Source organism: Melopsittacus undulatus, chromosome 4 (assembly GCF_012275295.1).
Source record: "Melopsittacus undulatus isolate bMelUnd1 chromosome 4, bMelUnd1.mat.Z, whole genome shotgun sequence".
Classification (NCBI taxonomy): Eukaryota; Metazoa; Chordata; class Aves; order Psittaciformes; family Psittaculidae; genus Melopsittacus; species Melopsittacus undulatus.
The window spans coordinates 96,745,094-96,757,560 of NC_047530.1; the positions used below are offsets into that span (position 1 = coordinate 96,745,094).

At 52.3% G+C, this 12,467-nt stretch overlaps 1 protein-coding gene across 3 annotated transcripts in view; it reads left to right on the forward strand.

Annotated features, from left to right (window-relative positions):
• The first annotated feature begins 3,688 nt into the window (after positions 1-3,688).
• Positions 3,689-12,467, forward strand: part of DNMBP (dynamin binding protein) — a 34,474-nt gene continuing 25,695 nt past the window's right edge. For all 3 annotated transcript variants that reach the window (XM_034061992.1, XM_034061994.1, XM_034061993.1), the window contains exons 1-2: positions 3,689-3,748; positions 12,228-12,406. In XM_034061992.1, the coding sequence (XP_033917883.1) occupies positions 12,262-12,406 (145 nt within the window). In that variant the 5' untranslated portion in view covers positions 3,689-3,748; positions 12,228-12,261. The remainder of the gene's footprint in view (positions 3,749-12,227; positions 12,407-12,467) is intronic.

Below are 12,467 nucleotides of genomic sequence, written 5' to 3' on the forward strand. Positions count from 1 at the left end.
CATCCCTTATGTCTTCAGACCCAAACCAGATAGTTCGCTAAAGGGTCTGCTTTAGGCAACACATACTGTTAGTCTGAGCACAGGAGCAACTAGGTAAGGCCTGACAACTGGTGATAAGTAGAAGTGCAAGACAGCTGATTTGATGTTCCTTTGAGACAAATACCTTAACCTTAGTCTCTCAATATGCAACAGGAAAATGTCATGTATGATGCAAGTGAATTGTAATTGGCTTAGGGAAGACATGATCAGTGAGATGGGGTACTATAGGCTGGGCCTTAAAATGCTGCTTAGGCTGTGTGGGCAGGTTTCGAGTGGAAGCAAGATTAGCCATGAAGCTGATTATTTCCATGGTAAAATACCTTAATCAGGTAAAACCTTTCTAGCATTCTTCATAGAAAATAAATAACACCAGAAGGATAAACAGTCCTACCCATGTGCCCCATGTACTTGGCTGGTTATCCTCATCTCACTCATACAGCCCTCCATTGCACTGGCTCTTTCTGTGTCTTAAGCCTGTGCAAAAAGTGTCCCCTAGGCATCCCCTTGCTCCTCTTCTTTTGCAAACATCTCTTCATCATTTCTGAGCAGCCCCTACCACCCTACTGAATGCGTAATACTCTGCACTCCATCCCTCACCATCACCTCCTCCTCTGTGTCTGCTACAAGATGCTAGTGGCATTTTCAGCCCTAGCAGCACACACACTCTTGTAGCTCTGCCTGCTAACAGAAGCTGTTTCTCTGTCATGTCTTTTATTGGAAAGGCAGAGCAAACTGTCCCTCACACAGTATTTATACAGGCTATTGCAAAAAAGTGCACTTAACCTTGGCTGTTAGGGATTTTAGTCTGCAGAAACCAGTGTGTGCTGGAGACAATGACCAGTTCCATATTCACATGAGAATTCACATTCTGTAGTTTTCTTTTTGTGATGGAAGTGAAAAAAGATGGTGAGGCCAACATCTTCAAACTTCTGTGTGGATTAACTCCTTGTTCCCTGGCAAGCCCAGCAGCATTGCTCCAGATCCTGGAGCCTCCTGTTTGAAGCCATGTGTCAGTGCACATTTGCCCCAAAAGATTTCCTGGTGGACGTGCAGGAAGAATGAGGGAGGCCACCCTTCATCCCACGGCCTGGCCCCATGCAGCATGCAGAAGGGTTTGCTGTCACCACTTCTTCAACCCATATACAGGAAGATATTGCTGTCCCCAGCCATGGCACTAGCTCAGCTGCTGAGCTAACCACTCACCTCTGAGGATGTGTGTGAAGCTAGAGCAAGGAAAGGGCTCCCAGGGAGCAGCCCTCAACTGGGTAATTCAACGGGGCAGTCCCTGGCCAGGGTGATGTTCAGCCTCACAGAGCTGCCCATGCCATCAGCATCACAAGCCGCTGCCTTGCTGAGGCTGCTGGCTGCAGGGTGCTCTCATGTTGCCCTCTTGTGGTCCTAGAAAATGCAGAACCATCTCAATTTCCTTTACTTTCCAGGGCAGAGGAGAGCACTTCTCTAGAACAGGACAGCCAGCACAAGAGGCCACGTCACTCACCTTCGCAGGTTGCTGTGAAGCTGGCAGCACAGAAAAATTCATCACAGTCACAAGCTTTTTTCCCCTACAAGAGGGTTCCTGTGAAATACAAGCTCCTGGAGGACTGACTCTGTGGGCTGGGATTTGTCCAGCTCATTCTCCTCCCAGCTCTGAATATTTTTGTGTTGAACAGTTTGGTAAAGCTCCACTTGGCTGTGGCCAAACTCTCCATGTGAAAACATGATTACAAAATGTTTCTTGAGGCAGCACTCGATTAAGCACAACTCTCACAGGCTTGCCATGAACTTAGCCCCCCATGTTGCAAGAAGCATACCAGAGCTAAACCTTTGAACATAACATCTGCAGTGCAGTGGTTTGTGTTCTTTGAGACTCCAGTCAAGGCAAAAGCAGTTGATGGGGTTGTGTCAGAAGACACAGCAAACAGCTGATACTCCCCATTCTCTCTGGGCCACTCATGATTTTGTAGATCTCTTCCTCCACCCTATGTCCTTCTTCCAAGCTGGAGTCCCAGCCTACAGACTTGTTCAGTGTGCAGTCTGTTCCCACACCTCTGAGCATCTGTAACTGCCTGCCTTCAAACCTTCCTCCATTCTCTTTTTAACTCTTCTGAGGGGACCAGATCTGCATGCAGACACTGGAGAAACATGCAAACAAACGGGAGCCAGGCCCAAAAGAATGAACCAAAACTCTTACAAGCACACCTGTGAGTACCTGGGGATGAGCAGAAACCCCACTGTGGAGGGTGGATGAGACTGTGCATGCAATGCATGCTGCTTTCTGTGGCTGGCATGGAGGAGGCAGATAAAGGGAATACTGATAAAGCTGAACTCAAAGAAGAGTGAGGCAGCTCTGCTGGGGATGTCGGCAGAGGAGAACTGGGCATGGCAGTGACCTGAAAGGCTGCAGGAGGGACTGGCATGACACAAAAAAAAAAAAAAAAAAAAAAAAAAAAAGTCAAAACCTGTCTCAGCAGTTCAAAACCAGCAGAAATTTAGGGTGAGAGGACAACATCTAGAGCCCTGTGGCAGGGCTGGTGTCCATTCTTCAGCTCCAGCGAACCATACACAAGCATTCATACCTGTAGGGAAGAGAGCACCCAGCTCCCTCTGCAATTTCAGGCACTCTGCCAACAGCATCAAGCCATGACAGCACAGTGGGTCCCTGCCTCAGGAGAGCAGGCGGGGAGTCAGCGCCCAGCCTGTGCATGTACCGACACGACTCACAGCAGTGCGTGCGACGCACCCTGCACACCCCGCGCCTGGCTGGTGGCAAGCCAAGCTGGGAGCTGCGTGGTTGCCATGGAGAAGTGTAGCTAAATGCACTAACAAGTGACAAACGCTGGTAACTGCTGCGGGGGCTGAGAGACTCCGGGCTTCACAGGGTGTGCTGAGGCATGGTATCCCCTGGGGCATACAGGCTTTTTTTTGGCCTGCCAGGAAAACTAGTGCAGGACATACTGCATTTTGTGTGCCCAACCGGAGTGTGATGCGCAAAGTGGCCCTCCCTTCCCCGGCTTTCTGTCTGGAGCTATTTGTTTTTCCCCATCTTGGTGCTCTGGCATGATCTTACAGTGTATCTAGGCAGCCAAGGCAGCTCCTAGCAGCAAAACTGAGACTGCACCAGATGGACAGCACAGTCCCACTTGTCAGCTGTCAGCCCACAAGGCACAGAGAAACACTCAGGAGAAGGCTACAGCGGGAAAGGAGAGCCCCGGTGCTGCTCGTGTCTGCGAGGCAGCCTCGCTTTGTCAGGCAGAAGTGGAAGAGGCAGCTGCCTGTCTTGCTCCACACCAAACTCCTGGGTGCTCTGCAAGCACCCTACCATGGGTGCTGTGCCCGGCCTGCTGGCTACCGGAATGGCTGCACCCCACGCTGGGCAACGTGTCCCACGTCGGGATGCTCCCGTGGACCACTGGGGGAACTGCCTCACACCGTGGGGCCAAGGGGGATGTCCCTATGTCACCCAGCCCCGGAGTCCCTCACGCTGCGGGCCCGGCCCCGTGGAGCAGCTCCTCCTCCCAGCACCGCCACGCCGCGCCCGTCTGGCCGGGCCGTGCAGAGGCAGCCGGGCGGAGCCCTGCGAGGCCAGGCGGGCGCTGGGGGCCGGGCCGGCCGGGGCCCGGGCGGGGCTGGGCGGCCGTGGGGGGGCGGAGGCGGGAGCGGGACCCGCAGGGCCAGAGCGGCCGAGGCGCCCGGAGCGGGCCGGGAGAAGGTAGGGACCCGCCGGAGCGGCTGGGGGGAGCCGGGCGCCTACTGCCTGCCGTCGTCCGGCTTCGCCGCTGCCCCCCGGCCGGCCGGCCTGCCGCCTCCCCCTGCCGTGCGCGTCCCCTCGGCCGCCTGGCCTGTGCCTCCGCCGTCCCCCCGCCGCGGCTCGGCCTCCGCCTCTGCTCCCGCCTCAACCCGGCGCCTCCTGCTCTCTCATCCCATACTGGCGCCCTCTGTCCTGGCAGCCCTGGGGGCTGCCCTGGGCCGTGCTGGCCGGCCCTCGGGTGGCGAGTGCCTTGGCTGGGCGCTGCTAGGTCGGGTGGGTGCGCGCCCCTCGTGCCAGCAGCCGGGCTGCGGCAGTGTGTGGCACCGGAGCCCAGTTGGGTGCTCGCTGTACCCCTGGCTCTGTCCCATGGTGCCCATGCTCCCCTAGGAACGCTTCGGGCACAGGAAGGAGCAACTTCGGGATACAGTGAGAGCTGCCTGTCTGCTTCCTACGTTGCATCCCTTTGGCTTTTGGTTTGTACAAGCAGTGGTACCGGCGGTGGTCACCCACGAGGCAGGTGTGCAGCTGGTGGTGGCTGACATTGACTGGACAGCTGGTTCCAGGGGAGTACTTTGGTGCTGTAGAAAATGTGGACATCTGAGCCTGGAACGGTCTGGCACCGTGAGCCTGGAGCAGTAGCACTGGTGAAGGGTGGCACAGGTGGTTGAACACAGCAGAAGCTCCCCGCTGCAGTGCTGTGCCTTCCCCGGGTGCTCCTCAAAGACTATCCACTCTGCTTGTACCAGCCTGGGAAGAAAAAATAGGGGAGTTCCACATTTCTCATCATAGCAAATGCAAATCCCTCTGTGTTGCTGCCAGTCTGATACTGTTGCCTTGTACTTTAAGAGTGGTGAACTGCAGGTGCCACCTCCAGAGGCCTTGCCATGGGATGTAGGCTTGGCTTACCCTCAGCACCACCTGAGAGGCTGCAGCTGTTCCTATACTGACCCTTTTGCTGACCCTGAACAGTTCCTCAGTTGATTCTGCCCCTGATGCAATTTGGCCCCGGGGTGTGTGTGTGTGTGTTCAAACAGCTCTGCTCTGTCTGAGGTACTCCCCACACCTCTGTCCTATCACATCTCATTCTCCTTGCTGTAGTACCTAGAAAGCCTGTAGTTATGTCATAAATATTAACATCTGTTTTGAAGTTTGTAATGTTTCTATAACTTTCCCTTATGAGAAGGCTCTCTCCCCTTGTCTCTGCCTTTCTCTCCTTTGCTTCCATTGCAGTCCTGTCTTTTCCTCTGCAAAAGGCTTGAAAGAGTTTGTGGATACAAAATTTGTGATTTTGCAGATGCTTTGCCAAATGCAATCTCTGCCGTGCTACAAGACGTCACCATCATCCCCCTCATCTTGACTCACTCCTCTGGCTGCAAGCCGTGCTGGGCATTGTGTCTAAATGTGTCCTGCTTATTTGGAAGGCCTTCCCTAGCACTCATAATGCCCACATCTCTGAGCTGGCTTCTGCCATTCTGTTCTTTAAATCCTCTGCTCTGCGAAGGCCAACGGTTTCAGTTCTCTCTCCAGCTGCTCGCTTAGCATCAGTATTGGGAACTAGTATGAACATATAGCCATTTTAGAGAGATGTGAACATGGGGGAGACAGGAGGGGAGCAAAGGGCACAGGAGGAACTGAGCAGTAGGAGAGAGGCAAGGAGCGACACTCCGAGCCCTGCAGAGCACTGGCTCTGGTAGCTATCACGAGAAGTGTGGCTGTGTGACGTGTCAGGGTTCTGCGTGCAGTTGAGGCATCTCTGCAGTGGGTGATTGTTCAGAAGGACTTTGTGATGGTGGTGATGTGAGCTTGGGTGGGACAGCCTGAGTTGTTCTTATCTTAGCACTTCACTACCTTAACTGATAATTTCCCCTTGACCTCCAGCAAAAGTATTTTTCTAATCAAGTTCTAAGGATTGCTCAACCCCACTTCTGAGTGACACAGCTTTTGATTTGTCTTATTTTTAGAACCTTTCTTTAGGTATAATATCTGCTGCTTTCTCAGGAGCACCTGGGGAATCTGAAAGGAAGAGGTATCAGCAAAGTCCTTGCCGGGGATTTAGGTTCTTTGTAGATAAAAAGCAGTGCAGAACAGGAACGAAGAGCAGAGCTTCCAAGTCAAACTTAAGTAATTTCCAGATTTCTGGACTCCCTGCCCAGCAACCAAAGCATTAGAATGGGATTCTGTCCCATTGAAAATTGTTGTTCAGGGTGCAAAGTCAAGTGTTCCAGTGTTAAGGAATGTCGTTGTAGCCCCAGTTCAGCCTGTTTTGGATACATACTCAAGGTGTAATGACTAGTTTTGTAATTGTATACTACTTACCCCCTGCAGCCCAGCCAGGAGTAGCACACAGCAGAAGTGTTCTTGGGGTTTTGTCTGTTCCTTATTCTAAGTTGTATTGTTTCAGCCTATCTGAAAAAAATGGCAAGAGAGGCAACCATTTGCCTTGGGGTAGGAGAAGACGGGACTTGGTAGCAGGCTCTGTAGGGTGTGTGCAGCCACTCCATGCAGAATTTGGGAAACTGTCTCCTAAGCTGGTGTTCTGGCCTCTGCATGCTTAGGTCCCCAGTGCCAGAGATTAAATATCCATCACAGTATCCTTGCTCACATGTTGTGGCAAGGTGTTCTGCTTCGCATTAAAAATTGATGCTGTGCTCTATTTTCCAGATGACTTTCATTTGCTTGCTGTCTGGCCCAGCACAAGCTCCTCTTCTTTCCTCCCCAAGCTACACTTACCCCACGCAAATGCCATCAGCCAGCCCTCAGCCATGTCCTGCAGCAGAGCAGGTGAGAACAGTGTGACAGCCAGGGTGCAGCTGGAGAGAAGAAGTAGTGATTTGAATTATGTGTGTGGTATGTGACAGAGCTCCTGTGGCAAATACCCCAAACTGCCGCATGTGGTGGGAGGCCAGAGCTTGCTTAAGCAGCCCTTATTTTTGGTGGTCCTGGTTCTGGAGGGCTTGATGATCCAACCTGAATGCATTAGTTCCAATGGATTTTGGTCACAGTCAAAGCAAAAGAAGATCTTTCTTTTTAAAGTGAGGAGATTCCTCTTCCTTCTGGGAGCCATATGGGGTTAGGAGATGGAGTGCCGAAGAGTAGATCTGGTGTTTCACTGTGTGAAGCTCAGCGGGGGGGCTATTTGGGATCTGCTGAGACAAGCAGAACATCTTAATGAGAGGCTGCAGCAGTCAGCATTTCGCCAGTGGGAGAAGGCTCCTCTCCTCCACACCATTAGTCGGGATTTTGCCCTGCTTGCTGCATTGTCCATTCTGTCTGGATTCATAGGGTGAGCTCTGCAGTTTGCGTGAGCCACAGTCCTGCTATCCCAGCCATGGCCCATGCAGCCTGGTTCCAGCAGGGTATTGTTTATCTCACCCAGGAATGTGCAGGCAAGCAGAAACCTCTGGGAGCTTACAGAGCAACATGTTCTGCTCTGAACAGGGGGAGTGACTGTGGGTGGCAATGGCTCTGAAGGCTGGTGTGAGCAGTCAGGGTGTTCCGGTGTGCAGGCAATGTCCTACCCTCGAAGTGTGGATGAGTACTGTGCAGGCTGTGCATATACAGTGGGGAAAGGAGGAGGGAAGGAGGGCTGTTGGAGACCATGGGGAAGAGCAGAGGAAGAAGGTAGAAATGCCTCTGCATGTAGCTAGTAAGTGTCTGTTCTTGACACAATGGCATGAGAAGCCAGGCATCGCTCCTGGTTTCCTCCCACTGCATGTTAGGTACTGATTCTACAGCCTAGAGTGTAGTGAGAGCTGCAGCAGGTCTCTTGTTGAAACCAGCAGCTGGAGCTGCCAGTCTCTGGCAGGCATTGAGCTGTAATGAGCAGAAGGAGGTGTGAAAAGACCTAGGTGAAACGCATGTAGTTTTTTTTAATTTTTAAAAAAGATCACTGGAAGTATTTGTTTAATATTTTTAATGTTATTTTCTTTAATCATGCTGCAACAGACATGGCTTTTGTACATTTCTGTGAATCTCCTTCCTGGTCAGCTGCTCAGGCAGGCTTTAAGGTTATTATAGAGATTTAGGCATCTGCTGCACAAGAATCCACTTGTCCCTCTTGTTCAAACTAGCTGTGCCCGTGGAAGCCCACACTGCACGTTTTGGGTCTGTTTGGTGAAATGTTCGTTTTTCAGTTACAATGCAAGCAGGTTCTAACAGCACTTCTTGGGTGAGAAGCTGAGAATTTGAGAGAGACAAGTGGTTCTAGTGCCTGTGAAGTTTAGGGGTTTTGCTGCTAATTCTGTGGCATTCATCCATTACTGCTTTTTATCTATGGTCTGATCATGGCTTTCAGCATACCAGGGATTTAGCTGTCTGCAAACCCTCAGGGTCTCTCCTTTTACTAAGGCTGCTAATAGTTTCTGTAATCAGCCTGGAAAGGTTTCTGCCTTATCTCTTAAGTGCTTGAAATCCTTGCTTCAGCATCTTTCAGCAGAACTCCTGTTTCTGAGGTACAGAAACTCATCAGAGACTTATTTGCTGACCCTTACCATTAAAAAGATGCAAAAAGGACATTTGTATCACCATTTTCAGTAGGTCTGCTTCCATCTAAATTATGGCACTTTGAGCAAATGGCTGACCATTTGTGGCGGTGAGTCCATTATTTGAGACTTCTTACCCTGCACAATTTCAGCTGCGAAAAGACAGGAGAGATACAAGAAGTCAATGTGCAAGTGCCTTCTCTTGGCTACTTGTGGCTTGATCCAGTCTCTGCTGAAGGCCTCAAACCAGTATTGTAACAGAGTTAATAGCTATCGTTTCATTCTGGTCACTCCTTTTTCATCAGCCCACACTGGACCAGACACACTCCAGAGCTAATGGTGAAGTGAACTAGGCAGTCTTCCATGGAGGTCATGTTAATGTGTGCTGAGCATGCATGCAGGCAGGCTGGGGGGAGTGATTAATGTCCGGGGAATCCACTCTCTGCCTTGCTGCACACTGCGGTTGTGTCAGGCCCTGCGCTTGGCACCGGGCAGGCTGCAGGCGGGCGCCAGGAGCACGTTACCTAGTCTGTGCAGGACCAGGCAGCGAGGTAGAGACCGCGTGTTCTTAGTGGGGCGAGCTCAGGGTGCGCTCCTGCTTCATACTTGCAGGGTGAGGCTGTGTTTGGATGCGGGTCTGCTGCTGGGCGGGGGCGGAGAACGGCGACTCCCAGGCCTGGCCTCCCCCAGCTTGAAGTCCCAGTGCTGGCTTAGCTGCGGAGGAGCTTTCCCTCCCTCTGTCCCCCTGGCAGGCAGGGATCACCCGTCCTAGAGGTGAGAGGGGACGGTGCTTGGCGAGCTGTCAGGGGCCCTGACTCACTGGGGATCGCAGGCGGAGCCCGGCTCTCCCTGCGCTCTGCTTTTCCTGCTGGAGCCCCTGCGTGAGCTGTAGCTGAATGTTTGTTTTCAGCAGATCAGGGTGGATCTGGGAGAAGCTCAGGTCCATCATTAAGCCTGAAGAGTTGGACTCGGTAAGTTTCCAGTGTGGAAGATGCTGGGAGGCTTCCTTCTCTAGGTGGGGATTTGGAGAAAACTCTGGCAGGCAGCACTCCATGGAGTAAAACAAGGCCAAGGTCCTGGAAAACATAACATTTTGTGTTCAGTTCATGTTATGGAGCAAGCAAACTTCACAAGGCTTATTCACTGCTTTCAAATACAGTGGTATGCTGTCTAGGCTTGTCAGGAAGTGATCCTGCTCTTCTTGGTACTGCTGAGGGAACATGAGCTTGTTGGGATTCTTTCTTTGCCAGTTTCAGAAGTAACTTTATGTTTTCTTACCTCACGGGCTGGGTCTCAGGGAATGCTCTTCACATGGATATGGTAGTGCCCGTGTTTTATTATAACCGCAACTAATGTATACATGGTGGAATAACTGCCTTATTCCTGCCTTACCTTCTCGATCTGTTGTCTCACTGGAAAATCTTGTACATTTTAATGAGTCCCCAGAGTTCCAGGTGAGTTAAGGAAGTGACACTGCTGTTTTCATGTGCAGGATCTGAGCCCTGGGCAGTGGGAGGGCCATATCCTCAGCCCCAGTGATTGCACCAAAGCCAAGGTTTGGTCTGCAGCACACATGCTGCAATCCTAGCACTCCTCGTCCCACTCTTACATTACACTTTTGACAGAAGATATGCAAGGAATCGCGCTGTGCCATCATGCATTCCTGGAGAAACTATCCCAAAAATATTGCCTGCACCATTTCCTCCTGCCCTTTGTCCACTGCAGCTGTGAAGTTTGCATGTTCAGACTATGGCAAGGATTCCTAGGACCTGAGCAGTGTTGGCAGCCATTCTGCAGGGTGGAGAAGCAGCCCCCGGTGCCTGCAAGGGGCTGCTACTGCTGTGCCTGTCGCTGCTGCTTGCCCATTCTGGTCAGAGCATGCAGCATCATGTCCCAAACACCCCACCTCAAGCAGTGCAGGGATCCTCCCTTGTCTTCAGTATTTCTAAGCTAATTGATAGCTCTTCCATCTTTTTTCCTGCTCCACACGGTCATGTTTTTAATACTGTTACTCCTTCTGCCTCAGTAGGTTCCTGCTACCCTGAACTGCAGCTCTTTGTGCTCCTGATTCACTCCACTCCATTCATCTCTTTTTGGTGGCAAAGTGCCGTCGGCGGCTGGATATTGGGCTCTTTGTTTGTGCAGCCAGCACAATGCTGGTGACAAAGGGACAGCCAAGGAGCCCACATGCTATGGGGAAGGCAGTGGAGAGCAATAGGAGTGAGGGCTAGCCGGCCAAAGTGAGGGTGGATGGGCCAAGCGTGCTGGCGGCAGCAGGGGTACGGCTGGGGGTGGGGAGGGACGTGCTGAGGAAGCTGTTCCTGCCGAGTACAAACCCGCTTTGTTCCCAGGAGGTGAGTCGGACTGGATAAACAGAGTGGTCCTGTCAGCAGGAAGCCTTTCCCTGGCTGGATCCCTCACTAGCACTCACACTGGAGGCTGGCTGCACCTCGCTAGCAGGGATGTTTTTCTCCTCTCTGTGTTAGCTTCCCCTCTTCCCAACTCTGAGGGCTCAGGTGGGTTTTGTGTGCCTGTATGAAGAAATGGGGCCCCAGGGGCCCTATGTGCTCACTGTGGGTGGTGGCATCTGTCGTCACCATGCTCTTACTGCTGTTAGCTGGACAGGACAGTTTGACAAGCCATGCTGAGTATGTGGGTTACCAGCTGGGCGGCACTTGGAGGGTGATGAATGTTCACTATGCATGTAAAGGTGCTTTGGGAGAGGAGAAGGTTGAGTCCAATGAAGTTGTGTCCGACTGGATGGAGCAGGGACTCTGCTCGTGATGTGGAAGGAAAGCAGCCTGTGTCGGGAGGGGTGGGGGGGAGAGGATGCTGATGTCCTGACCTCAGGGCTCTGAAAATGCCTTGGAGGGGTGTTTGGCAATGCGGTGCTCTGAGTGGGATTGTAGCAGGAAGCACCAGTCTGAGGTGCAGATGTTGAGGAATAATCTTAGAGTTCCTGGTTGCCTTGGATGGCTGCACCTTTTAGTTTCTTTCCCAAGTAATCCAGGAAGAGGGGAAGGAGCAACTGTAGCTGCGGGACTGCTGCTGCCTTGGTGTGTTGTATTGCATTGATGATGAGACTGCTTGGTTCAAAGCAAAGACAATACAGAAAAGTGTGCTGGCTTAGCAGCTGCTTCCAGAGGAAGGGGGGATTCAGGACATAGGCCTTGATGAGGACATTTTTGCCTGCCTTCCCCCTGCCAGAGCGAATTTAAGCCTGTGCAGGGTTTGCACCCTCATCTCAGCCTGGTTTCTGCCAGAAGTGCTGGTGAGGCCTCCTAAGGGATGGCTGAGCCTGGTACATAGAAAGGAGAAGGGGCATTTTGAGCCAAGTCTGAGGATGCCCAGGCTGGGTGAGCCCAGGCAGGGACGGGAAGAGTTCACCGGTGGGGAAGAGGATGGTGGGGTGAGCTTGCCTGAGTGAACTTTGTGCATCTTCTCTTGCTGGACAGAAGTGTGATGCTGCTCCAGCACACAGTTGTTGTGGCCCTGAGCAGTGGCACGGTGAGGGGAACACTTCTGCCCATCCCACCAGAGCATGTATGGAGGGACTGTGCAAGTGAGTGGTGCTGTCTGCCTACCCGGCCCTGGCAGGCTCAGGGCCCTGCACTGCATGTCAGGGAAGTGCTGAGCTTCCTCCCCTTCTCTTGCTTCCTTCCTGACAGGAATTGACTTCCAATTTTCTTGTTGCTTCTCTCTCCGCTGTAGCACAAACACTTGTCCCGACAGAGACAGCCAGAGGGCTGGACAAGGCAGGATAGACCATGGGGGCTGCATTGCTTGAGACCCTCTGCTCCTGCAGCATGCTTTGTGTGACAAGGGGTTTCAGGGAGCTCAGGACAGGACCCCCTCACACTGTTCCTGCCTCTTTTAGTCAGGAAGGTTTTACTTTCTGGATATATATGTGATAATTTCATGTGCTTCTGGCTGCCATCGAACTTTTTGCTGTGTCTCAGCCTTAGGTACTGATCCACCTTCAGACCCTGTGCAATGGAAGCTGGTTCTGTGGTACGAGCAGTCTTTGATTTCTGTCCCAGCGTCTCTGAAGAGCTGCCCCTCTTTGTGGGAGATGTCATCGAGGTGCTGTCAGTGGTGGATGAGTTCTGGCTCCTCGGCAAGAAGGAAGGTGTCACAGGTGAGAGCTGGAAATGCAGCACCTAGATCTACAGGTGTGCCAGCTTAATGTCCACTCTGTG